At 47.0% G+C, this 26,604-nt stretch overlaps 1 protein-coding gene across 3 annotated transcripts; it reads right to left on the reverse strand.

Annotated features, from left to right (window-relative positions):
* Positions 1-37: 37 nt before the first annotated feature.
* On the reverse strand, positions 38-26,252 carry snupn (snurportin 1). Of its 3 annotated transcripts, none has more exons than XM_055662652.1 (9): positions 26,012-26,252; positions 23,334-23,499; positions 20,840-20,987; positions 14,499-14,603; positions 13,632-13,728; positions 9,370-9,467; positions 8,535-8,615; positions 2,289-2,369; positions 38-1,424 (listed from the first exon to the last, which is right to left on the reverse strand). In XM_055662652.1, the coding sequence occupies exons 1-9, from the start codon at positions 26,106-26,108 to the stop codon at positions 1,095-1,097; spliced, it is 1,203 nt and encodes a 400-aa protein (XP_055518627.1). In that variant the 5' UTR covers positions 26,109-26,252; the 3' UTR covers positions 38-1,094. The 3 variants fall into 3 exon arrangements, with proteins under 3 accessions (XP_055518627.1, XP_055518629.1, XP_055518628.1); XM_055662654.1 differs by having other exon boundaries at positions 25,932-26,207; XM_055662653.1 differs by having other exon boundaries at positions 25,873-26,202.
* Positions 26,253-26,604: the final 352 nt, after the last annotated feature.

Consider the following 26,604-nt stretch of genomic DNA (forward strand, 5'->3'; position numbering starts at 1 on the left):
CACACGTCCACATACACACAATGCAGTCCACTAGGGCTGACAATGAGAACAGTTTGATTTATTAAAAGGCAGGTCACAAGACCGGTAGGCAGCACATTCAAGCATCGTTAGTATATCACAAAGCAATAAATCAAGCGTTAAAAAGCGTTAGCCTGGGAGAGAAATGCCCAAAATAAAACAGGCTTTCCATTGAGGTGAAGGTTCACATATTTACAAAGGTATTTCAAGGAGAGAAGTTCCGCGTCAAATTCAACAAGTCACTGGGAGCAAATATCCCTTGGCAATGCCAGTGAGCATTTGAGTTCATGGCTAAATGAGGGAGCGGCCAGGAGACTAAAGAGGGACAGTAGACACTGCTGGAGGGACTGCAGCTACATTTAATGATCACTAACAACCGTTAAAGCATCAAACGTGCGGGTGGAGCCCAGGTAGCCAAAGATTGAATTTGAACCCTCAGCTTAAAATGATTACAGATTTGACCTAGGTTCTTATAGTGGGATGTGTGGAATATCATGCTCATACAATGCCCTCTACGTGGTGACTCTTTGCATACCTTGTGTATGATATGTAAAACAAAGAATCTCAATGTAACATGTAACAAGTAATAATAACGTATCTATGTATCTACTTCACACTCCCAGGTGAGACTTACCAATACTCTTATGTAATTAACTCAATTAATAAAAACACACACTGCTACCAATTCCTCCCCTGCTGTGTAAAAACAGACAACTGTAGAATCCAAGGCTCTTGGGAAAGTGTCCACTTGGTACAAACACATACTGGCACAAATATGATGTTCTCAAGTGCCCTGTCCAGTGACTGTCCTTGGATTCCCAGTGAGTTTAACCTCTGCTTCCCCTCTCACAAAGAAGAGCCCTCCATGTTTATACAGAAGCAGCAGCAACAGCTCGAGATTCTCCAGACCCTCGAGGCTACTTTCAGCCACGTTCAGCAGCCCCAGCCAGTCCCTCCCAACAATCCTCATTCAAATCGAAACCCCGGGTGAAGGAGAACTCATGTTGCAAGCAGCTCCACAATATAAACAGAGAGGCTTCGAGGGGAGGGAACCCTGCCCGACACAGATAGGGCACTTAGCTTTCGCTTTTGCTTGCACATTCCATCTTGGTGGGAGTGCTCTTGGTCTTCCTGGGGGTGGAGAGATGTTCCAGTTCGTAGCGGCCCGGTCTCGACATCCCCTTCGTGCCCACGTTGGCATCGTCCTGCCCACCGCCCTTGTTCTTCTTCAGCTCGATGATCTGCTGCATCTGAGAGTTGGCGTAGTCGGGTTTCGAGGTCAGAGGGCCGGCCGGGACGGACATCCCCAGAATGTCGCCCACCATGTAGGGCTTCAGCCAGCCCACCAGCGGCGTGCTCCCTGGGGTGTAGTGCGTCCGGCTGTGGTAGAACAACAGGCCATCCACCTGCGGGAAGGAGCAAAGCAAAACACAAAGAGCTGGAAGAACTTAGCGGGTCAGGCAGCATCTGCGGAAGGAATGGGCAGTCAACGTTTCGAGTCGGGAATATTAAAAAAGTTCACAGCCATTAGAAGCAGGAGGAACTCAACATTTTACATACCCTCTCATCCTTCTGAATTCCAGTGAATACAAGCCCAGTCGACCCATTCTTTCTTCATATGTCAGTCCCGCCATCCCTGGAATTAACCTGGTGAACCTACGTTGCACTCCCTCAGTTTATAAGATTTATCAGAATATTAGATTTGCAACTTCATGTTGCAGGCTTACAACGCATTGGTTAAGATAGGGTTGGAATATATAATGTGCAATTGTTGCCTCCACACTATAGGAGGGATGTGCCTGCAATGTAGAGAGTGCAAAGGTGATTCACCAGCTTGTGACTTGGATCGGTGGCCTTTAGTTATAGGAGATGTTACACAGGCTGGGTTTGTTTACCCTGGAGTGATGGAGGCTGAGGAGTGACAATTAACCTGGCAGAGTAACGACGAACCTAGAATAACACTGATGTCGGTAGTAATAATAGTGCTAATGAAGTAAGAGCGGGGCAACAATGGCAGAGTAACAGCGGGGTACCAACGGTGAAGGTGGAGTAACAATGATGCAGGGAGAGTAATAATGATGCTAATGGAGTGGGGGGACGGGACTTCAGCAGGGTAATAATTATGCTAATGGGGTAAGAGCAGGGTAACAACGGCTCCCATGGGCAAAGTAACAGTGGAGTACCAATGATGGTGGTTGAGTAACAATGACGCTGGCAGAGTATTCATGGCAGCTGTGGGGTATCAACAAAACTGGCGGGACTTTGGTTACCTCAAAAGGATAATCGGCAGCCAACGCCTGGCAAATTGCTTCTGGTGTGCACGGCACATTTGACAATCCCACAAACTTGAACTGTGAACAGAAGGGAGATTCACTTTCACACTTTTTGAAGAGTATTGCTGGCTCACAAGCAAAAAACAGCAACTACAAAAAAGTGACAGTGTAGAAATCGCACTGCTTACTTGTACAGTCTCAAACACAACAAGGTGGAAGCACATTCGTAACGATTTAGGACTAGCTATCTAGTATAATAATAATAATATATTCTATTGTCATTGCACAGAGGTGCAACGAGATTCGGTATGCAGCTTCCACCCAATGTCATAACTTAAACAACTAAAAATTTAGATACCCAGGGAAACATGATTTATAAAAAAATAAAAATAAAACCAGTCAAACAGTAAAGTGCATATAGGCCTGTGTCGGGCCAATGTGCAACGTGACCATCCGAGGGAGACAGTTTATGGGGGTGGGGGCTCTAACATTGAATCCTAACATTCACTGATGAAGATAGCCAACATACACATTTATCAGTAACAAAGATCGGGATTAAGGCGGGATACCAGAGAGAAAGTGAAAGAACGGCAAAGGGTGTTCCAACATTGAAAGGACGAGTGAATGAGTAGCTCGGTGAAGAATTGTTTCACATATTCCCACAAAATCATCTCCGAACACTATCACTGATCTGTATTGGAGAATCACAGAGAAAACGTTCAGTTCAGACACAAGGAAGGAACTGCAGACACTGGAAACTTGAGCAAAAACACAGAGTGCTGGAGTAACTCAGCAGGTTGGGCAGCATCTGTGGAGGACATGGAGAGGGGATGTAGAAACAAGGAACTGCAGATGCTGGTTCATACCAAAGATCGACACAAAGTGCGGGAGTAACTCAGCGGGTCAGGCAGCAACTCTGGGGGAAAAGGATGGGGTGATGTTTTGGGTCGGGACCAGTGAATGAAGAAGGATCCTGACCCGAAACATCACCTATCCTTTTTCTCCAGAGATGCTGCCGGACCGGCTGAGTTACTCCAGCACCTTGTGTCTATCTTTGGGTAGGCGACGTGTCGGGTCAGGACCTTTCTTCGGACTGATTGTAGTAAAAAGGGTGTGGTGGGGGAGGGGGGAAGAAAGTCAGACAAGAAGTGGGTGCTGGACAAAGTGATAGGTGGGGAGGGGGGTTTGATTAGGAGATTGGGGGAGGGGGGGACAAAGCCCCAAGATGGAACAGAGACAAACGGGTGTCAGATGAGAAGCAGTGTGAAATGCACACAGTGCCCAAAGTCTAAAGCAAGGGTTCCCAACCTGGGGTACATTTACGTAAAGTGTGTAGGTGAGTGATAGAATGAGGGGGGATTGATGGGAATTTGGTGAGAATAAATGGGATTAGTGTGGGATTAGTTGAACGACAGCACAGACAATGTGGGCCGAAGCCGAAGTTTCCATGCTGCAAGTCTCTATGACTTGATACTACAGATTAGAGTTGGGAAGTACTTCAGTTTTAAAAGTAGGAGGGTTAAGGGCCTGTCCCACTTAGGAGACCTAAACAGCAACCTCTGGTGACCTTGTCCGCCACCGAAGGTTGCCACGAGGTCACAGGAGGTTTTGGTCACTCTCCCTAATGGTTTAAAGTGGTTTCCGCGTGGTCGAAGCTTCATCTAGGTTGCTGCTATTTTTTCATCATGATTAAAACCAGCCTCGACTAAAAATAGGTTGCTGTTTTAAAAATCAATAATTTTTTAGTCGCAGGTCTAGTCGAAGCTGGTTTTCTTCATAGTCAAGGAAGATTTTCAACATATGGGTGGGAGGTGGTAGGAGGTTGCAGGTCACCTCGACCTTGATTTGTTTTTGGGTGGCGGGCAAGGTCACTAGAGGTTGCTGTTTAGGTCTCCTAAGAGGGACAGGCCCTTAACGTTTAACAAGGACCCGGAAGAATGTTGCTTTGGTACGGTTCCCCCGAGGAATAGTGAGGGGCAGGATTACAGATCGAGACTATGGGTGGGGGGGGGTAGCAAAACGTGAATGGGCATCAGCATCAGAAAATCATGAATGGGAAACAGCAGGAGAGTTGCAGAGGTCTGGAGAAAACATTCTTTGGAGCCTCTCCAGCAACAGTCCCTGTGTGGGAACATTCCTATGATTCAGGAGTGGCTCAGCGGCTCTTTGTGCTCCAGTTCGTGCATTGAAGGGCAATTTGCAGAGCAGCGGGAAAGTATAAAAGTGCAGCCCACACACTAGCAGAAAAGCCTGACGTAACGGCAGTAATTCTACAAATCAGGCTGGAAAATCTGGACTCAAGTTTCTCCACCACATTTCTGAAATGCCAGGATTAAGAGCAACCACTTTGGCCCAAGAAAGAGAGTTTGATACATCATCAGTTGAAGTCAGCGCAGGTTCTGGGAGAACTTCAAAGCATTTGACAGCACTGGGCCTCCACTCGCTGGGGTTCAGAAGGACCTCATTGAAACGTACAGAATAATGAAAGGCATAGAGTGGATGTGGAGATGATGTTTCCACTGGTGGGAGGTTGTAGCCTCAGAATTAAAGGGCGCTCTTCTAGAAAGGAGGTGAGGAGGAACTTCTTTAGTCAGAGGGTAGTTAATCTGTGGAACTCATTGCCACAGAAGGCTGTGGAGGCCAAGTCAGTGGATATGTTTATGGCAGAGACAGACGATTAGAACGGGTGTCAAAGGTTATGGGGAGAAGGCAGGAAAATGGGATTAGGAGGCAGAGATCAGCTATGATTGAATGGCGGAGTAGACTCGATGGGCCAAATGGCCTAATACTACTCCTATGTGAACTTGTGAAAGCAGGTCAATGAAAGTCTACTGATGGAATGGCAACATGATCGATCCCGCAACAGGGCAACAGAGGAATTCCCTGCAGGTCAGGGAGTGACACCGGTCAGTGTAGAAGGACTGGGTGAAGTTTCATCAGAGACAGCATCAGTGACTGTCAGCTGCCCTCAGAATTAAAAGTAAAAATGCTTAAGATTTATCGACTGGGCTATACAGCAAATAAAGGGGCCCTTTGGCCCACCCTGTCCATGCTAACCAAACTGGCACGCCAGGCTAGACCCATTTTCTTGCATTTGGCCCCTAGCCATCTAAACCCTCATGTCCATATATGTTTTAAATGTTACGATGTTACAATAAAACTTTATTCATCCCCGGATGGAAATTGGTCTGCATCTGCATTTACAGCTTCCTCCGGCAACTCATTCCAGATACAAACTACCCTTGGAGCGAAAAAGTTGCCCCCCGAGGTCCCTCTTCACTCTCTCCTCTCTCGCTGTGAGCCCATGCCCTGAAGTTTTAGAATCCTCTACTCTGGGGAAAAAGTTAGTTAGTTAGTTAGTTAGTTAGCTAGTTAGGTGTTCACTCTATCCATGGACCTCATTGTTTTGTACATTTTAGGTTCACATGCAAACAACATAGAAACATAGAAATTAGGTGCAGGAGTAGGCCATTCGGCCCTTCGAGCCTGCACCGCCATTCAATATGATCATGACTGATCATCCAACTCAGTATCCCGTACCTGCCTTCTCTCCATACCCCCTGATCCCCTTAGCCACAAGGGCCACATCTAACCCTCATCTAACTAGAAAGAAACCTCTTTGTGCTTTTTAAAGTAGAAACATAGAAAACAGGTGCAGGAGTAGGCCATTCGGCAACAGGGCAACAGAGAAATTCCCTGCAGGTCAGGATAAATCTTAAGTATTTTGGATGATCAGCCAATATGATCATGGCTGATCTTCCAAAATCAGTACCCCGCCCCTTCTTTCTCCCCATATCCTTTGATTCCGTTAGCCTCAAGAAATATATCCAACTCTCTCTTGAATACATCCAGTGAATTGTCCTCCACTGCCTTCTGTGGCAGAGAATTCCACAGGTTCACAACTCTCTGGGCGAAAAAGCTTTTCCTCGTCTCAGTCCTAAATGGCCTACCCCTTATTCTTAAGCTGCAACCTGACCCTGGTTCCGGACTTCCCCCATCATCAGGAATATTTTTCTCCAGGTGAAATAATAACTGGGGATCTAACACGTGGGGGAAACACGAGGCGAGGGATGGTGAGGATCACAACAGATTTAAAATGTAATTTATTGTGGCCACTTTAAGCCCAAGCTGTGTGGCCCGGTTCCATATCCAAGTGTTTACTCTAGCTGTACTGGGGATCATGTTCTAAGTGTTCTCTTTGGGCCTGGCTCTATGGGAAGACAGGCCAAAGTCTTAGCTTATTTCGGCAAAGCGAGTTTAAACAGGCGGTATTTCAGCTGCAAGTTTCAGGCTTCCCGCAGTTACTCGCTAGGCACCACCAGTTACAGGCAGCACGGTGGCGCTGCGGTAGAGTTGCTGCCTTACAGCGTCAGATACCCGGGTTCGATCCCGACTACGGGTGCTCTCTGTAAGGAGTATGTACGTTCTCCCCGTGACCACGCGGGTTTTCCCCGGGTGCTCCGGTTTCCTCCCACACTTCAAAGACGTACAGATTTGTAAGTTAATTGCCTTTGTATAATTCTAAATTGTCCCTAGTGTGTGTAGGATAGTGTTAGTGTGCGGGATTCGCTGGTCAGTGCATACTCAGCAGGACGAAGGGCCTGTTTCCACGCTGTATCTCTGAACTAAACTAAAGGCAAACAGTGCGTTAGCCTTTGTCGCGAGGCAGATGGAACACAACGGTAGGAAGTCGTGTTGTAATTATGTGTGTGTTTGGCAAGTGTTGGACTCTGGAATAATGTGCAAAACACAAAGTGCTGGAAGAACACAGCAGGTCAGGTATCACCTGTGGAGGGAATGGACAGACGGCGTTTTGGGTCGGGACCTTTGACCATACTCACTGAGGATGCCACAACCGAGGAATAATGACACCCTCAAGGTACAGGAAGCCTGGTCACAAGGTCGCTCAACACTTTCTCAATGGATCTGGGCTTCAAACACATGAAGGCGGGAGAATCTGTGGACTTCATTGCCACAGACGGCTGTGGAGGACAAGTCAATGGATATTTTTAAGGCAGAGATTGATAGATTCTTGATTAGTACGGGTGTCAGGGGTTATGGGGATAAGACAGGAGAATGGGGTTGAGAGGGAAAGATAGCTCAGCCATGATTGAATGGTGGACTAGAATTGATGGGCTGAATGGCCTAATTCTGCTCCTATAACTTACAAAGTTATATCTCACTCGAACCCGGTTATATCATGAATCTGTGGAATTCTCTGCCACAGAAGGGAGTTGAGGCCAGTTCATTGGCTATATTTAAGAGGGAGGCTCTTGTGGCTAAAGGGATCAGGGGGTATGGAGAGAAGGCAGGTACAGGATACTGAGTTGGATGATCAGCCATGATCATATTGAATGGCGGTACAGGCTCGAAGGGCCGAATGGCCTCTAATCCTGCACCTAGTTTCTATGTAGCTGAAGTTAACCTGTGGTTCCTTAACGTGATTATTTCTGAAGCCTACCACCATGGTGGTGCAAATAAATAAAGTAGTTAGGGCCAAGATGACAGAACCTTTACCATTGTGGAATTGTGAATTAGAGTGCAGACAATGTTGTTTTACAATGAGAGTGTGATACGTGCTGTCAAACAATATTCTGCACTCTGGTATTTTTCTCTTTAAACTACCTGTCGCACTTGTGCACAGCTTGATTGTACTCATAAAGACAGACACAGAATGCTGGAGTAACTCAACTCGACAGGCAGCATCTCTGGAGAGAAGAATGGGTGACATTTCGGGTTGAGATCCTTCTTCAGACTTATGTATGGTATGATTTGATTTGAATGGATACCGAGCAAACAGAAGCCTTCCACTGTATCTCTGTAGACCTGACAACAATAAACCAAACCAAGCCATTATTCTTGGCTAGATCGAAGGCCAGGGACAGTGTTGAAAGGAGATTGTGGAGTATAATATTGTGCTTGGAAATAACTCACTTTAGCAAAACACAAAGTGCTGTGCCAGGCGGTATTTCAGGAGGGAAGAGATAGTCGACGTTTTGGGTCAGGATGTCTGAAATAGGCTCCTGACTCCCAATGTCATCTGTCCATTCCCCCCCTCCCCAATAGATGCTGCCTGGCCCACTGAGCTACTCCAGCACTTTGTGTTATGCTCAGGATTCCAGCATCTACAGTTCCTTGCGTCTCCAATAACTCACTGTATTTTGTTTCTGAGAACTGCACAAGTAAATGAACCATGACCCAGAATATAAATGTAAAGGTTGCTCGTCAAGAACGTGAACTCACTGGATTCCGGGTCACTATCTCCGACAGCTTCGGACCTTCCTCTTGCAATTTTGATTGAAGCCAAAAAAATCTGAATTCTGTCTATTTTTAAAACAGAATAAAACAAAAATACATTTACGCTCATTTATAAATCCACTCAAGAACCTGAATCATTAGCATTTTACATGACATCAACAGCAGATTCCAAATTACTGAAGTTATTTTTTGAAAGGCACTTGTTTTTTTCTAAAACTAAGGACGCGTCAAATTTGCTTAGGTCCTGGTTGCAAAATAACAAAAGCAATGTTTCTATTGCTGATAAAGGAATATTGGTCAGAAAACTGAGATAATTCCACTGCTTCTTGTGGAATAGCATCATGAGAACTTGATGGCATCTCCAATATCCACAGATCTGCCCTGTCAAATCTTTTTGGATTGTCTACTACATTGGTCTCTCACAACATGTTCTTCCAACACAAGAGTCGTGGCCTTTTATTAACTGCGACAAGCTTGCAATTGATGCGAACATCTAAACTCATTTGCAAGCACTCCTGTTTTTATAATTTTAGCCTTTTTACATTAAAACATAGGAACAGGCCACTGGGCCCACAATGTATTTCTGTACACTTGCTAATCGGGGATGTGCTTGGGTCTGGCAATACTCTACCAGACTGTTTGTACGAAGAGAATTTCACTGTGTGTCTGCACTTTGCCCGTGTGACAATAATAGCAGCATTGAATCAAATTCTGAGGATTTCCAATTGATAATGGATGCCATTCTGAAAAAAGGATACTTCTTACATTGAGACCACATGGAGCTAATGAAAGGCTTGAAGCTCAGTGCCTTCATACAGACCTGACAGTCATAGACTGGATGGCCTCTCCAACACATCACATCCAAGACAAAGAATGTTCTGTCCACTTCACTGAAAATGCAGTCCAATATGGTGTAGTCTGCAGGGAGGAGCAGGAATTAGAGCAATGAAACGCAGGAAGACAGTCAAACCAATCAAGTAGTAGTCCCTTCAAACAATTCCAACAATCCAGGATGTGCATGAAGCTCAAACTATGAAATCTAACCATCAGGACCCACATCAGTTTATTTTTCTAACTTAACTAAAGTAAAATGTATTTAAGACGCGAAGAGGTTCAAGTAGTCACATCTTTGGTTTAGTTTAGAGATACAGCACGGAAATGGGCCCTTCAGCCCACCGACTCTGCACCGACCAGCGATCCCTGCACCCTACCACTATCCTGCACACTAGGGACAATTTACAATTTTACAGAGGCCAATTAAATCTATAAACATGTACGTCTTTGGAGTGTAGGAAGAAACTGGAGCGCCTGGAGAAAGCCCACGCAGGTCACGGGGGAGAACGTACAAACTCCGTGCAGACAGCACCCATGGTCAGGATCGAACACGGGTCTCTGTAAAGGACCTCTTCCACTAACGCGATTTTTTCGGCGACGTGCTGCGACTATGACAAGTCGCAAAAAAGTCGCGTTAGTGGGAGAGGCCCTTTACAGCCCCGAAAATGTTCAAAATGTTGAAAATCCAGCGGCGACCAGAAAAATGTACGACTCTTTGGGCGACTACTAACGACCAAATAGGCGTGACCCGTTGGATTTTCAACATTTAAAACATTTTCGGCAACCACCCGAAGATCGGTTTGGTTAATGTGAACTATGCAGAGGTTAACGCACAGTTTGCATTAACCAACCCGATCTCCCAGTGGCTCAGCTCTTCAACTCCCCCTCCCATTCCGAATCCAACCTTTCTGTACTGGGTCTCCTCCATGGCCAGAGTGAGTCCCACCGCAAATTGGAGGAGCAGCAACACATATTTCACTTGGGTAGTTTACACCCAAACAGTATGAACAATGACTTCCCCAATTTCAGGTAGTCCTTGCTTTCTCCCTCCTTCCCCTGCCCTTCCCAGCTCTCCCACAGCCCACTGTCTCCGCATCTTCCTTTCTTCTTCCTGCCCCCCACCCCCTCCCCCACGTCAGTCTGAAGAAGGGTCTCGACCCGAAACATCACCTATTCCTTCGCTCTATAGATGCTGCCTCACCCGCTGAGTTTCTCCAGCATTTTTGTCTACCTTCGCTTTTTCCAGCATCTGCAGTTCTTTCTTAAACATACAAGAGTGATATAGGTTTCTGACAAACCTAGTGATGAAGATGCAACTTGTAGGCTAGGTGAAGGAGCACTGATGTACACAGTGAGTCTTTAAAATAAATTCACACAAGATAATGGCATGAGCACCTGGGATAGCAAATTAACAAAACCCAAAGGGCCGGAGGAACTCAGTGGGTCAGGCAGCAACTGTGGAGGAAATGGACAGGCAAAGATTCAAGTCATGACCCTTAATCAGTCTGAAGAAGAGTCCCAACCCAAAATATCACGTCAGTCTGATGATGAAAACCTCATCTTCTGCATCCAGTGTGCCCGATGTGGTCTCCGTTACAATGCCTATTTCCTTCGCTCCATAGATGCTGCTGTACCCGCTGAGTTTCTCCAGCACTTTTGTCTAAGAACAAGCATGAACTCAGTGATCATTAGGCTGAACAGTTGAACTCAGTCCACCAAGGTCTGTGGCATCTCCTGGTTGCTCCCCATTTTAATTCCTCTTCCCATACTGTCGTGGGCCTCCTCCACTGCCAGAATGAGACCACACTCTGCATTCATACATTAATTTGTATTTTCCAATTGTGGGTACAAACAACCCTTCCTTACACTGTCCCCTGTGCCCCATCTGGCCTTACACCCATTTCTCCACTTCCCCTTCCATCTATATGCTTTTCTCTGGCCTCACAATTCGCAAATCTATGTATTTCACATCGTTGGACTTCTCACCTCTGGCCTTAGTCCAACCACATGCCTATCAATCCACCCCCCCACCCCCACCTGTATCCACCTATTACTCACCAGGCTCCGCCCTGCACCTCCCGTCTTCCAGCTTTCCTACCCTTCCATCCCCCAACCAACATAACCAGTCTGAAGAATGGTCCTGACCCAAAAATGTTACCTCCACGTTCTCCAGAGATGTTGGATGACCCATGAGTTAATCCAGCACTTTGCATCTTTTTTTGTAAACCAAAATCTACAGTTCCCTTGTATCTATCGTTCCTATGGTGAAGAAGGATCTCGACCCGAAGCGTCGCCCATTCCTTCTCTCCAGAGATGCCGAGTTACTCCAGCTTCATTTGTCTATCTACCAGTCTTATGGGATTGGTTAATGATCAAAAAGCGAGAGGCGAAATTAAGGGACCATTCTCATGTTGGCAATCTGTTTTGAGTGGAATACCACAACGGTTGCTGCTGGGTCTCAGCTGTTTATAACCTCAGTAACAAGTTGGATGAAAAGACAATGAAATGCATCCAAGATGGCCTCTGCTACAAATCGGGAGGGGACATTAAGCAGTCGCCGGAATACTAAGAGACCACAGAAGTTTGTAACCAGATTAATTGAGTGGGCAGGAAAGTGAGCAACATGGTCAAGAGCGAAGATATTTATTCTGATAGGGCAGATGGGAATCAACATTTAAATCTAGAGGAAATTAAATGTTGGGTTTAGAGGAATCTATGTACGAAAGGCTCTTGGTTTTGAAAGTGTTTTGTTTTTTTTGAGATACAGAACAGAAACAGGCCCTTTGACCCGACCCAGAGTCCACGCCAACCAGTGATCACCCCGAACACTAGCACTATCCAGGGACTGTTCTCTAAGAGGATTGCCGCCTGTCTCTTTGTTCCGAGGAAGGGCTTTTGAGATGAAACATTAACTCTTCACAAAGCTTTGCCCTGACCTGCCGAGTGTTTCCAGCAATTTTATTAAAGATTATGGTGAGATGTTGTGAGGAAAGGCGAGGAAAGGGGACGAGGGATGTGGAATCTTCTCTTGCACTCAAGCTGAGCACAATCTTGTTAAAATGTAAGATTAAAAAAAGAGGGATTGAAAATCTGATTGAATGGTGCCAGGACAATAATCTTGCTCTCAACATCAGCAAGACCAAGGAGCTGATTGTTGACTTCAGGCGAGGACTTTGCGATCCACAAACCTGTCCTCATAGACGGGACGACGATGGAATCAATGTTCCAGGACGCGCGTATCTCTGAAGATCTGTCCTAGACCCAGCACAATGTGACAAGCTCAAACAAAGCTCAATGCTTCTACTTTCTTTGTAGATTAAGGAGATTCAGTATGCCGGCGAATACTCTATTGAACTTCGATAGGCGTGTGGTAGGGAGCAAATTCGCTGGTTGCATCAAGGCCTGGTTCATTAACTTAAATGCCCAGGAATTAAAGAGGTTACAGAGAGAGGTAGATACTGCCCGGACTGACCTCCCCATGAAACAGAGGCACAGGAGGCACCGCTTCAAAGCGGCAGTCAATCTCAAAGACACACAGCACTCTGGCCACGCTCTCAATTAATTCCTACCATCGGGATGAAAGTACCGGAGCCTGTAAACCGTGACCACCAGGTTCAAGAACAGCTTCTTGCCAACAACCACTAAGCTCATCAACACTAACCTCAGCAATTATGAACCTTCAGTCGACTGTGCCTTTAGTCACACTGCAGGCGTGGGGATTTGTTTTGCACTAGTACTACAGCCTGTTAAGATGCTGCAAGTAAGAATTTCATTCTGCTGTCAGTTCATAAAAGACAATTGTACACTCTTAGCTCGATGTAAAATTATGGTAGAATGCCAGATTTACAACTGCAGGTCCACATCGAGCATGTTTAGTTTAGTTTAGTTTAGTTTAGTTTAGAGATACAGCGCGAAAACAAGTCCCTCATCCCATCGAGTCTGCGATGGCCAGCGATCCCCGTACACTAGCACTATGTTACACACTGGGCACATTTAAGCCTATTAACATAGAAACCTGTATGTCTTTCGAGTGTGGAAGGAAACTGGAGCACCTGGAGAAAGCCCACGCAGGTCACGGGGAGAACATGCAAGCTCTGTACAGACAGTACCCGTAGTCAGGATTGAACCCGGGTCTCTGGCGCTGTAAGGCAACAACTCTACCGCTGAGTCAACGTGCTGTCCACGGTGTTGTTTGATATTTCTATAACCCTGGAGAGAGTTGATCAAAGCTGATTGAAGCGTGGTTACCTTTGCCAATGGCCGAGTTGTGCCGGTTTCCACCGGGAAGGAATGACGGAAACCTGTTCACGCAATATCCACCGCGCGTGTACGCTGCTGTGCTCCCCTGTCCAAAGCAGAGTCCAGAAACATCATCAATAACTCAATAGGATTTACTCTCAACCCTCGTGTTCAAGTATTGAACGTGACCCCACTTCCCCGATATCACCATAAACGCCCCACTGAGACGGAGGTTCAGGTGCCACTCAGGTGCCCTGCCTCCCATGAATGGACCTAAACCATTGTTAACCTATAGCGGCAATAACTCTGTTGGGCATCGAACCAGAGATCCCCCTTCCCACTTGAGGACCAAAACTAGCTGAGTGGGGGGGAGAGGCTCAGTTCAGTTCCCCTATCCACTCCAATCCCATGTAACCCTGCGTTGGATGTGATGGGCTGAATGGCCTGTTTCCAAGCTCAATGACTAGATAGGATGAACGCACACAGTCTTTTATCAGAATAGATTGGATGAATGCACTGGGAGTATTTTATTGGACTAGATAGGATGAATGCACAGCCTTTTACCCAGAGTAGGGGGATCAAGAGCTAAATGATAAGCTTAAGGTGTGAGGGGGTAGATTTAAAAGGAATCCGAGGGCCAATTCTTTCACACAGAGGGTGGTGGGCATATGGAACGAGCCGCCAGAGGAGGTATTTGAGACAGTACAACAACAACATTCCTCTATTCCTCACACCCCATTCGCTCCCTTCCTCCAGTGACAGGAGTGGAGCGCTGCAGCGGGACGAAGGTGCGGGTGGAGGGCGCCCTGTGCAGTCTCACACGCGACGCGACAGGGTGGAACAACTCTGCGGGGCGGGGAGAAGGTCAGCACTTACTTTGGAAGCGATAATGAGAATGCGCTTGCCGACGGGACAGACCACCAGGCGCCACTCTTCAGCCAGGTCAGATGGCACGTCCACCAGCCATTCAGACAGCATCAGCTGCAGCACAGAGAACAAGACAGTGTCAAGCAGGCAACTCTCTCACCTGGGCATGAATACAGCGCCCTCTGTCTTGGACAGCACAGTGGCACAGTTTAGTTTACGCTTTTTTTGCAGATACAACATGGAAACAGGCCCTTTGGCCCACCGAGTCCATACTTGCCGTCACCCATACATGAGTCAAGAGTGTTTTATTGTCATATGTCCCAGATAGAATAATGAAATTCTTACTTGCTGTAGCACAACAGAATATGTAAACATAGTAAGATATGATAAACGAGAGAGAAATGAATAGTTCAGTGTGTATATATACACACATACTCACAATATATTTATGTATATACCCACATACTCAAAAAACAAACAAAATAGTGCAAAAATAATAATAATAGTCTATTGTAGTTCAGAGCTTATATGAGGTTGTTGTGTTTAATAGCCTGATGGCTGTAAGGAAGAAGCTGTTCCTGAGCCTGGACGTTACGGTTTTCAGGCTCCTGCGCCTTCTTCCCGATGACAGTGGTGAAATGAATGTGAGGCCAGGATGGTGCGGGGCTCTGATGATGTTGGCTGCCTTTAAATCCCTTCGATGGTGGGGATGTCAGAGCCGGTGATGGACTGGGCAGTGTACACCAGTTCAACGTTATCTCACTTTCGCATCCTACACAGTGGGGACAATTCACAGAGGCAAATTAACCTATAAACCTACATGTCTTTGGATTATGGGAGGAAACCAGAGCACCTGGAGAAAAATCCATATGGCCACAGGGAGAACGTACAGACAGCACCTATAGTCAGGGATCGAGCCAAGGTCCCTGGCACTGTAAAGCAGGAGCTCCACCAGCTACGCCACTGTGTCGCCCTTGTATGGTAGAGTTGCTGCCTCACAGCACCAGAGACCCGGGTCCGATCCTGACCTCGGGTGCTGTCCGTGTGGAGTTTGCTCGATCCCAGTGACGGCATTGAGCTTACTCTGGCTGCCCCGGTTTTCTCCCACTTCCCAAAGACGTCAGATTACGTGGCTGCTGTAAATCGCCGCTGGTGTGTGAGTGAGTGAGTGAGTGAGTGGGAGAACCTGGGGGGAGTTGATGGGGAAAGTAGGGAGAACAATTAATGTAGGGTTAGTTCAATGGCTCTTTACTGCCACGTATGCACACCAGTGACATTCGTTTGCACCATCCACAAATGCACGGTCACCATATTATGGCAACACCTACAAAGGAAAGTCCAAAGTCCGGTCCACATGCCGGCCTTGCTGAAGTAACCACGATCTAGGTCAACTCCAAGCTTACCTACTTACATTAAATTAACTTAAATAAGCAGTTGATAGTTGGGCTGAAGGGCCTGTTTCCTGCTGTATCTCTGGGATTATAATACGAAACATTCTCCAGTTATTATTAGTGATGGGAGTCCTTTCACCCACCGGCATAAAGTACCCAACGCAAGATGGATCAAAGGCTGCGATAAACACGCTAGCCCCAACAGCAGTCTGTTTGTCTTTCCTTGGGCAGCAATGAGTCACAGCAATGAGAGGAACAGGGACCAATCAAAGGATCACTGGTGTCCTTTCCCTCAGACCATTTACAGGAAATGTTTACTTTGTGCTTTCTTCGCAACTCCCGGATTCCCAAAACAGTCAGTTTTACAGTAAGATTAAATGCTTGCAAACAGGGCCAAGCACTTTATCAACCAAGCCGTTATTTACCCGTGCATAGACACAAAATGCTGGAGTAAGTCAGTGGGACAGGCAGCATCGTTGGAGAGAAGGAATGGGTGACCCTAAAATAAAATAATTCCTCCAGTCTGATGATCTTGAAAAGATCATCCACACATTTATCTCCTCCCGCCTCGATTACTGCAACTCCCTTTAAACTGGCATCAGCCAATCTTCCATGTCCCGCCTGCAACTGGTCCAAAACGCCACAGTGAGACTCCTGACGGGCACCCAATAAAGGGACCACATCACCCCCCGATTCTGGCCTCTCTCCATTGGCTCCTTGTGCGGTTCCGAATAAATTTCAAGATCCTTCTTTATGTTTACAAAGCCCTTAACGGGCTTTACGGCCCCCACCCTGCATCAAAAGTCTGCCTACCCACCACACCACCTCCAGGTCCCTCAGATCGGCCGACTTGGGGTTACTGAACATCCCGTGGTCTAGGCACAAGCGCAGGGGCGACCGCGCCTTTGCGGTTGCAGCTCCTAGACTATGGAACAGCATCCCCCTTCCCATCAGAACTACCCCCTCCATCGACTCTTTTAATTCGAGACTTAAAACTCATCTTTACTCTCGAGCCTTTCTTGACGTCCTCTGAGGGAGGGCTATACGTATGTATTTATGTATGTACTTAATCTATGAACCAATGTTGTATAACGTTAGTACCTCCACCAACGTAAAGCACTTTGGTCAACGAGAGTTGTTTTTTAAATGTGCTATAGAAATAAAAGTGACTTGACTTGACCCTCTAGGGCCCCGCCCCGAAACGTCACCCATTCCTTCACTCCAGAGATGTTGGCTCTCCCCGCGGAGTTACTCCGGCATTTTGTGTCTATCTTCAATCTGCAGTTCCTCCATATACATTTACCGGTGTGTTGTGGTTGTGCAAGGTAAAGCAATCCTGCTGCTGACGTGGAGGGGTGTGGGGAACGGTGGTTGCACGGTGATGGGACTAGACAGGCGGCAAACAAAGCACAGCTGCTCGTCTCCTTCAAACCCCCCCTCCCCCCCCCCCCTCGTCATCTCCTCTATAGGGTGGCCAGGGGCAGGTGTTTATAAACCCCAACATGGACAAACACCGCACACCAAGATCCCACAAGCCTAGATACCGTACACGACGTGGCACGCACCTCTTCATAAGGCCAAAAGACATAGGAGCAGAATTAGGCCTTTCAGCCCATCGAGTCTTCTAGGCCATTTGATCAAGGCTGATCTAATTTTCCCTCTCGACCCCATTCTCCTGCCTTCTCCCCATTGATCTATTGACACACGTACTAACATCGTTCACCTCCATCCCCGTATCAGTGACACTGGTGTGAATTCCATGCTCTCTTCAACCCAGTCTGGGATCCCCGCCTGACAAACAGCACAGTGGCACAGCAGTAGAGTTGCTGCCTTGCAGCATCGGAGACCCGTGTTCGATCCTGGCTACAGGTGCGGTCCATATGGAGTTTGTACGTTCTCCCTGTGACTGCGTGGGTTTTCTCTGGGATCTCTGGTGTAAAAATCTAGCACAGTGGATGAACTGGAAGTCACACCAAACTGTGAATTTGGCCCAGGTGGTGAGATTACCTAATGAAGGCCTAGATAGAGTGGACATGGAAAGGATGTTTCCAGAGTCTAGGACCAGAGGGCACAGCTTCAGAATAAAAGGATGTACCTTTAGAATGGAGATGAGGAGGAGTTTCCTTAGCCAGACGGTGGTGAATCTGTGAAATTCATTGCCACAGCCGACTGTGGAGGCCATGTCGTTGTGTATTTTTAAAGTGGAGAGTGATAGGATTAGTAAGGATGTCAAAAGTTCTATGCAAACGGCGCGAGAATGGGATTGAAGGGGAAAAAAAATAGATCAGCCATGATCGAATGGCAGTGCAGGCTCGATGGGCTGAATGCTCCTATGTTTCATGTAGAAACAGGCTACTTGGGACAGAAAAGAAAAACACAATTTTAAAAAGACTGTGGCCAACAAATAATTGAAATGCACATCAGGCTTTGAGCAAAGAACCAATCAAACATTGGAGCCCCAGAATATTAAGTCTGATCCTTATTTTGGTCTCTCCAATGTTTCCATCAAATGGCAGTGGCCATGACACTACACTGCCACCTGCAGTCGAGAAGCAGCACTGCAGCCACCAAATGTCCTTATTTTAGTTTCTGGCAAAAGACGACACAAAATGCTGGAGTAACTCAGCTGGGTCAGGCGACATCTCTGGAGAACACGGATAGGTGACGTTTCTGGTCGAGACCCTTCTTCAGACTTGAGCAACGGGTATCAGAGAGGGGTAGCAGTGGGATAGGGTCTCACAGGACTCCAGTCAGAGAGAGGAGGACGAGGACGTGTGTGAGGACAAGTACACGTCTCAAACTACACCCGAGGAGATTTTGCTGTGGAGCAGCGAAATGTAGAAATAAGGGACTGCAATGACTGGTCTTAACTCCTGGCAATTGGATCTTAAATAGTAACACGATGGAGGAGAGAAGGGAGATAGAGAGCTTAGTAACATAGTGTCAAGAAAAGAACATCTCCCTTACTAAAGGGAGGAGCTGGTTCATCTGGTTAAGGAAGTGGGATGGTGCATGTGCCACGTGATCATCAATGGTGCTGAAGAGGAGGTTTTCAGAGCTTCAGGCTCCGAGGCATCACCAATAATTAATATTCATCCGAATACATTGACGCTACAACCAAGAAAATACGTTCACGTCTCGACCTCCACAGAAATTCGGCATGTCCCCAAGGACTCTTCCCAATTTCTACAGATGCACCTTAGAAATCATCTTAATGGGATGGATCATAGTCTGGTTTGGCAACTGCTCTGCCCTAGAAAAGTCAGTGAAGTGCCGAAGGAGCCCAGTCGACTCTGCTTCATGCTGCCACACTCCCGTCTCCCGTCGGGAAGAAGATACAAAAAGCTCGAAATCTGGGAGTCCACATCTTTAAATATCTGGGAGTCCACATCTCCGAGGATATGACATGGGCATCACACGCTTCAGCACTCGTGAGTAAGGCAAGGCAGCGCCTTTACCACCTCAGGCAATTGAGGACATTCAGAGTGTCTCCGAGGATCCTCCAGTGCTTCTACGCAGCGGCGGTGGAAAGCATCTTGTCCGGGAACATTACCATCTGGTTTGGGAATTGCTCTGCCAAGGACAAGAAGGCTCTGCAGAGAGTAGTGCGTTCGGCCGAATGCACTATGGGAACTTCACTCGCCCCCCTGCAGGAACTATACAACAGGAGGTGCAACTCCAGAGCAAATAAAATCATGGGAGACCCCTTCCACCCCTGCAACGGACTGTTCCAGCTGCTACGGTCAGGCAAACGCCTCCGTTGCCATGCTGTGAGAACGGAGAGGTTGAGAAGGAGTTTCTTCCCAGAGGCAATTCGGACTGTAAACGCCTATCTCATCAGCGACTAACTCTACTGAACGTTTTTCCTTCCATTATTTATTATGTAAAAAGAATATGTGTGTTATGATTGTGTTTATAATTTGTTTGGTTGTTTTGTTGTTTGTCTTTTGCACAAAAGTCCGCGAGCATTGCCACTTTCATTTCACTGCACATCTCGTATGTGTATGTGACAAATAAACTTGACTTGACTAACTTGAAATCACGTACCATTGGATTCAAGAACACCTTATTCCCCTTACTGTTATCAGACTCCTGAATGGACCTCTCATAATCTATGGATGTCTTCACCATCTTCCAGTCTACCTCTTTGCAGCCTTGCACTTTTAAAAAAAATCTTTACTTTCTCTGCAGCTGCAACACCATAATCTGCACTCTTTCCATTCTCTTTTTAAAATACCTGTTATACTGTTCATCTTTGCAGTTAACATGGACGTACAGAGATCAGCAAAGGGATTGCGAATGGGAATATTGTGGCAATTCCACTATTGTCCACATCCACAGGATGTTGCTGGTACCTGCACCCTTTTCCTTGGCAAACACAGTTGGAAAGTGACTATAGGTCCAGCACCGATTTTCCATCTTCCTCGGATCCAGAGCCTTTCTGGATTGTCCGTTTTGCCAGACCAACAGAGGTCACAGCATCTGCGATGAGTTGAATGATACCGGAAGGGTCCGCCTAGGCCATCGAGACAACGGCCCACAAAGTTGGCTGCAGAAGTCGGCCATGGGAGCGGATCTACCGGCTCCGGCTGGGCCGGAGTTCCAGAGCCCCGGCCGCAAGTCGGCAAATTCAACCCGCTGATCGGCACTGAGTCACGATGCGGTCGAAATCGCCTGCCTCACCCGGTCTAGGCGCCATATTTTCAGGAAGACTTCCGTGGGGATTTCAAATGCGTTCTCATAATTTTGTCCGGATTAAATGAGCTGCTGGAAACATAGAAAATAGGTGCAGGACTAGGCCATTCGGCCCTTCGAGCCATTCAATGTCATCATCCAAAATTAGTAAGTACCCCGTTTCCCATATGCCTTGATTCCGTTAGCCCTAAGAGCTATATCTAACTCTCTCTTGAATACGTGCTTGAAAATTGATGGTGCACCTGCATCGGAACAATTTCTCACCTGGTTTGCATAACGTTTGGGCAGTTTCTTCTTCGCCACCTCTACTTCCATTTCCTCCTTCTCCTTGGACTCCTCCTCGCTGTCGTCTCCTCCCGTCCAGTCATCTTCAGCCAGGCGTCTGGCATGATTAACGTAATTCAGCCGCTGCCTTTGATACAGAAAAGAATGAATGAGTACGACGTCACTGCAGTGAAAAGCGTAAATACAACACAACGGAGAAAGGACTTGCATTCATCAAGTCAAATATCTTAGGACAGACCAAAATGCCATTTTTGTATAACCAGTGATGCGACATCGAAAATTGATATTTTTAGGATGGAGTCAGGGGTTATGGGGAGAAGGCAGGAGATGGGGTTTGAGAGGGAAAGATAGATCAGCCATGATCGAATGGCGGGGTAGACTTGATGGGCCGAATGGGAATTTGGCTCCTAAAACAAATTAAACTGTCATTTTTGCACAGAAGGACAATGGCCAGAGAATAAAGTGCTGGAGTAACTCAGCTGGTCAGGCAGTATCAATAGAAGACATGGACGGATGAATGGATGACGTTTTGGGTCGGGGCCCTTTGTCAGCACTCGGGAAGCATCCTGACCAAAACATTGCCTATCCATTTCCTCCACAGATGCTGCCTGACCAGCTGAGTTTCTCCAACATTTTGTGTTTTGCTCAAGATTCTGGCAAAAGTCGTTTCTTGTGTTTAGTTTTAGCTTAGTTTATTTATTGTTATGTGTACCGAGTTACAGCAAAAAACATTTTTATTGCATGCTATCGTGTCAATGGAAAGACTATACATGACTCCAATCAAGCCGCCCACAGTGTACAGATACAAGATAAAGGGGTGTGTAAGAAAGAACTGTAGATGTTGGTAAAATCGAAGGTAGACACAAAATGCTGGAGTAACTTAGCTGGAGATGCTGCCTAATCCAAGTTACTCCAGCATTTTGGGTCTACCTTCGATTTTACCAGCATCTGCAGTTCTTTCTTATACAAGATAAAGGGATCATATTTAGTGCACGATATAGCCCAGTAACATCCGATTAGACAGCCCCAGGGTGCTCAAAGAGATAGATCAGGGCCACTCTCTAGTTGGTGATAGGATGGTTCTGCAATAACCAGGGCATGTGATTTAATGGAGGAATAGATACTGGGCAGAAGGTGAAGGTAGATTCAAGTGCCTTTATAATAAACATAGAGAATACTGGAAGTCATCAACAGACTGCCAGGGTTAACATCTCAGACCAAAAGGTTTTCATTGAAACAGAGAAAGGTTGGAGATGACAGATTTTAAATATGCAACATAAGAACCAGAAGTAAGCAGTTTATCTTTTGGGCTTGCTCTGCCATTTAATAAGCAAAGAAAAGGAGAGAAGCAAAGAATAAAGGGTCAGTGAGAGAAAAAGTCCAGAAGAAATATGACGGAACGAAGAGGCAAGGCAAAGGGGCATAACAATGGGCAACGATAAAGTTTAGTTTAGTTAAAGACAAGGACCCATCATTTATTCATTTGCCTCTGTACTCCACAATTTCAGACTTGTAATAGAAAAAAAAATCACATGTGGTTAAAGAGTACATTGTCAGATTTTATTAAAGGCCATTTAATGCATTTTGGTTTCACCACAAATAAGGTGTGCAAAGTTAATCTGTACATTCCCAACTCAAGAAATGAAAGCAAAGAGGTACGTTCAACACATCGTCCCAATGACAAGGGAACAAGGTCCTGAAGAGGAGATAACCCATCATTGGAAGTGGGACTCAAAACAAAGTGCTAAAGATGTGTGGCTTTTTTTTCTTTTTAATAATATTTTTATTAGAAGCAAACACATATTATGATTAAAAACATTTCATGTATATCAGTCGTACATTATTAATATTATCAATTGTGGATTGATTCTGCTTCTAGTTTTTTTTTATAGATAAGAGAGTAAGAAAGAAAGAGAAAAAAAAACACAAATGTCAAGATAAAAAAAGAATGGAATGATTTACTAATAATACATCATTGGAGATAGGTTCGTAAATTATAAAGTATAACTTTTCATCTAATCCTGAGTTCAAGCTTCAGTTAGGTTCCCGTGCTGAACCAATCTACCCCTTCAAATAGTCAATGAATGGAGACCATATTCTAACAAAAAGTTCTTGTTTGGCCATTAAGACAAGTCTGATTCTTTCCAGGTATAGGGTCTCCGGCATTTCCACAATCCACATTTTAATTGTAGGGGTTATAGGGCCTTTCCAAAATTTTAATATTATTTTTTTCCCAGTTATTATACTATAGTCGAGAACGTTTCTTTGGCTTGTTGTGAGAGTTAAACTTTGTTCAGATATTCCAAGAATTATTAGTTTTGAGTCGGGATCCAATTTAGTATTGAAAACTTCAGAAATTATTCTTAAAATATCAATCCAGAAATTTTTGATTTTTATACAATTTACAAAAGTATGTGTTAAGTTAGCCTCTAAATGCTGACATTTATCTTATTGACTTTTCTTTCTGACTTACGATTTTTGGATTTCCAGAAGTTTCCGCCTGCGTTCTGTTTGCTCTAGTGCATTGTATTTGGCCTTGTACTGGGCAAGGCGAGGGTGTGGAGCGGCGATGCTGTTGGGGTCCTGAGAGACGGTAAAGCTGGCTGACAACACCTGGCTTAGTTCCTCCATAGCACGGCCTGCAATAGAAACAACTCACATGGCACCTTGCTCAAGAACAATTCTCCCAAGTGAGCCGACCGAGAACATCCCTCATTCAACAGCAATGTATAGATTATATCACCAGGTTGCTTGCTGATGTTGGCAGCAGCTTGCGGTGTGTAGAAAGGAACTGCAAGTGCTGGTTTACACCGAAGGTAGCCACAAAATGCTGGAGTTACTCAGCGGGTCAGGCAGCATCTCTGGAGAAAAAGGTTGGGACCCTTCTCCAGACTGGCTCATGGTGATAAACTTGCGGTCCCACTGCAATACATACTTCTCAAAGGTTCTCCACTGCTCCAAAGTACTTTGGCACACTCAGAAGGTGCTTTCAGAATGCAAACCTTTCTAAATGCAAATTACCGCACCCAAACAAATCCAAATATTTAGGGAATGAAAATCAAGAAAACAAAATGCAGATGTTGGGAAACTGAAATAAAAACTGATCTGCTGGCAACACTCAGCAGGTTGGGCAGCCACTGTGGATAGAGAATTAGAGTCAACCTATCGGGTCCCAGAGCCTCTGACAAAATTTAGAAAGTTGTTGAAGGGTCTCAGACTAAAAAAAATTAACTTTGTCTTTGTTTTCTCAGATGCTGCCCAACCTGCTGATCATTTCAACGAACATTTTGGGGTTTGGAATGGGCAAGATAAATCTCATTCATATTTTAGAAGGGGTGAAACGTTGAAGAGGAGAAAGGGGTGTGAGGGGGGGACAGTGAGGTGATGGCGTCACCATTCCATGGGATGCCCCAGACCCCAGCTCTGGGCACTGCCAGCTGGGCTGTCAACGAACCCAGTCAGGGAACACACTGCCCCACTAATGTGCTGGCTTGCCTGGAAACTGAATTGGGGCTTTGGGATTTATCCCAGACTAGTAACTTCCACCTGGTAGACAAAAGTGCTGGAGAAACTCAGCGGGTGCAGCAGCATCTATGGAGCAAAGGAAATAGGCAACGTTTCGGGCCGAAACCTTCTTCAGATCCGAAACGTTGCCTATTTCCTTCGTTCCATAGATGCTGCTGCACCCGCTGAGTTTCTCCAGCATTTTTGTGCACCTTCGATTTTCCAGCATCTGCAGTTCCTTCTTAAACAAGTAACTTCCACCTGCACTGTGAGGAGGTAAAATAGATCAATGATTTCATTCATTTGATATCATCTGGGTAAAGAACTCTAGGCCTCCATTTCCTCTGCCCTACAACTCATTCCCTCCCTCATTCTATCCTCTCCCTCCCTACACTTTCCTCCAATTACCCTCACCCTCTACTGCGTCCCTCCTCCCCTACACATACCACTTCCCCTCCTCATCTGTTTTCCCACCTTTCTCCTTATCGTCTTCCCCCTCCCCCAACTCCCTCCCTTTTCCCCCACCCTCCTCCTCTTTCTCACCCCCATGTCCCCCTTTCCCATCCCTTCCCCCACCCACCCCTTCCACCACACACACACTCGCCAGGGCCGGTCCCCTCACCCCTCATCTCCTCCCCTCATCCCCCCTCATCCTCCTCCTTCCCCCCCTCATCCCCTCCTCCCTCATCGCCTCTCCTCCCCCTTCCCCCTCCTCCCTCCCCTCCTTCCTCCCCCTCTCATCGCCTCTCCTCCCCCCTCCTCCACCCCTCCCCCCTCATCGCCTCTCCCCTCCCCCCTCCTCCACCCCTCCCCCCTCATCGCCCTCCTCCTCCCCCCCTCCACCTCCCCCTCCTCCCCCCTCCTCCCCCATCCTCCTCTCCTCCCTCTCCTCCCCCTCCCCCCCATCCCTCCCCCTCCTCCTCATCCCCTCCCCCCCCCCCCCCTCATCCTCTCTCCTCCTCCCCCTCATCCCTCTCCTCCCCCCCTCCTCCTCCCCCTCCCCCCTCATCTCCTCTCCTCCCTCCTCTCACCCCTCCTCCCCCTCTCCCCCCCCCTCCTCTCCTCCACCTCTCCCCCCTCATCATCCCTCTCCTCCCCCTCTCCCCTCTCCTCACCACTCCCCCCCCCCCTCATCACCTCTCCTCCCCCCTCCTCCCTCATCGCCTCCTCCTCCTCCCCTCCCCCCTCATCGCCTCTCCTCCTCCCTCCTCCTCTCCTCTCCCTCCTCCACTCTCCTCTCCCCCTCCTCCACCCCTCCCCCCTCATCACCTCTCCTCCTCCATCCCCTCCCCCCTCATCCCCTCTCCTCCACCCCATCCCCCCCCTCATCCCTCTCCTCTCCTCCCCCTCCCTCATCGCCTCTCCTCCATCCCCTCCCCCCTCCCCCTCCCCCTCATCACCTCTCCTCCCCCCTCATCACCTCTCCTCTCCCCTCCTCCTCCCTCATCCCCTCTCCTCCTCCCCCCCCTCTCTCCCCCGGACGTCCCGCCGCTCCCGCTCCGTCTCACCTCACGTTGCCCAATGCCGGCTCAAGCCGATGGCCAACCAGCGACTACACTCAATCAACCTATAGGATCTTTGCATTCAACGTTCAATTCCTGCCGTTAACCGGCCGACCAGCCGTTTGCCCTGCGAAATAAAAATCACCGTCGAATGTCGCAAGGCACAAGCTCTTCGGGTTGAGGTATAAATCGAAGATGATAGAAACGCTTTGGTATAAATTGCCTCTCGCCACCGTGTTCATCCAGACGTGCCGAGGAGCCGATTCATTTTTGCTTCCCCTCCCGTGGATCTGTCTTCTGCTAATTCAGTATATTCTCACAGAAAACAAGAAATAACACTGGGTCCAGAAAAGATCATGGAGGCTCATGGAGTGCTTATATGTCATGTGACTTGGGACCAGAACAATGAAATGCTGTGGTGTGGGGGGAGAGTTGAAGAAGGGAGGGAGAATGGGATGTGGGGGGTGCAGTGGAGAAGGGGAAGAGTCGGAGAGGGGAGAAAAGAGGAAGATGGGAAGGGGGGGGGGGGGAGAGGGGGAAGGGAGAAGGATAGGGAGGGAGTGGAGAAGGAGGGAAGGGAGAGGGGAGTTCAGTCTACACTCACTGAATCCATCCCTGTGAAACTTTAGAGACGGTGATTTGGATCTGGAAGCGTACCAATACAAAATAAAACTGAACGATTCAGACATCTTTTCATTTGCATAATTGATTTTATTGTATTAATTTTAATATATTAAT

The sequence above is a fragment of the Leucoraja erinacea genome, chromosome 36 (assembly GCF_028641065.1).
Source record: "Leucoraja erinacea ecotype New England chromosome 36, Leri_hhj_1, whole genome shotgun sequence".
Classification (NCBI taxonomy): Eukaryota; Metazoa; Chordata; class Chondrichthyes; order Rajiformes; family Rajidae; genus Leucoraja; species Leucoraja erinaceus.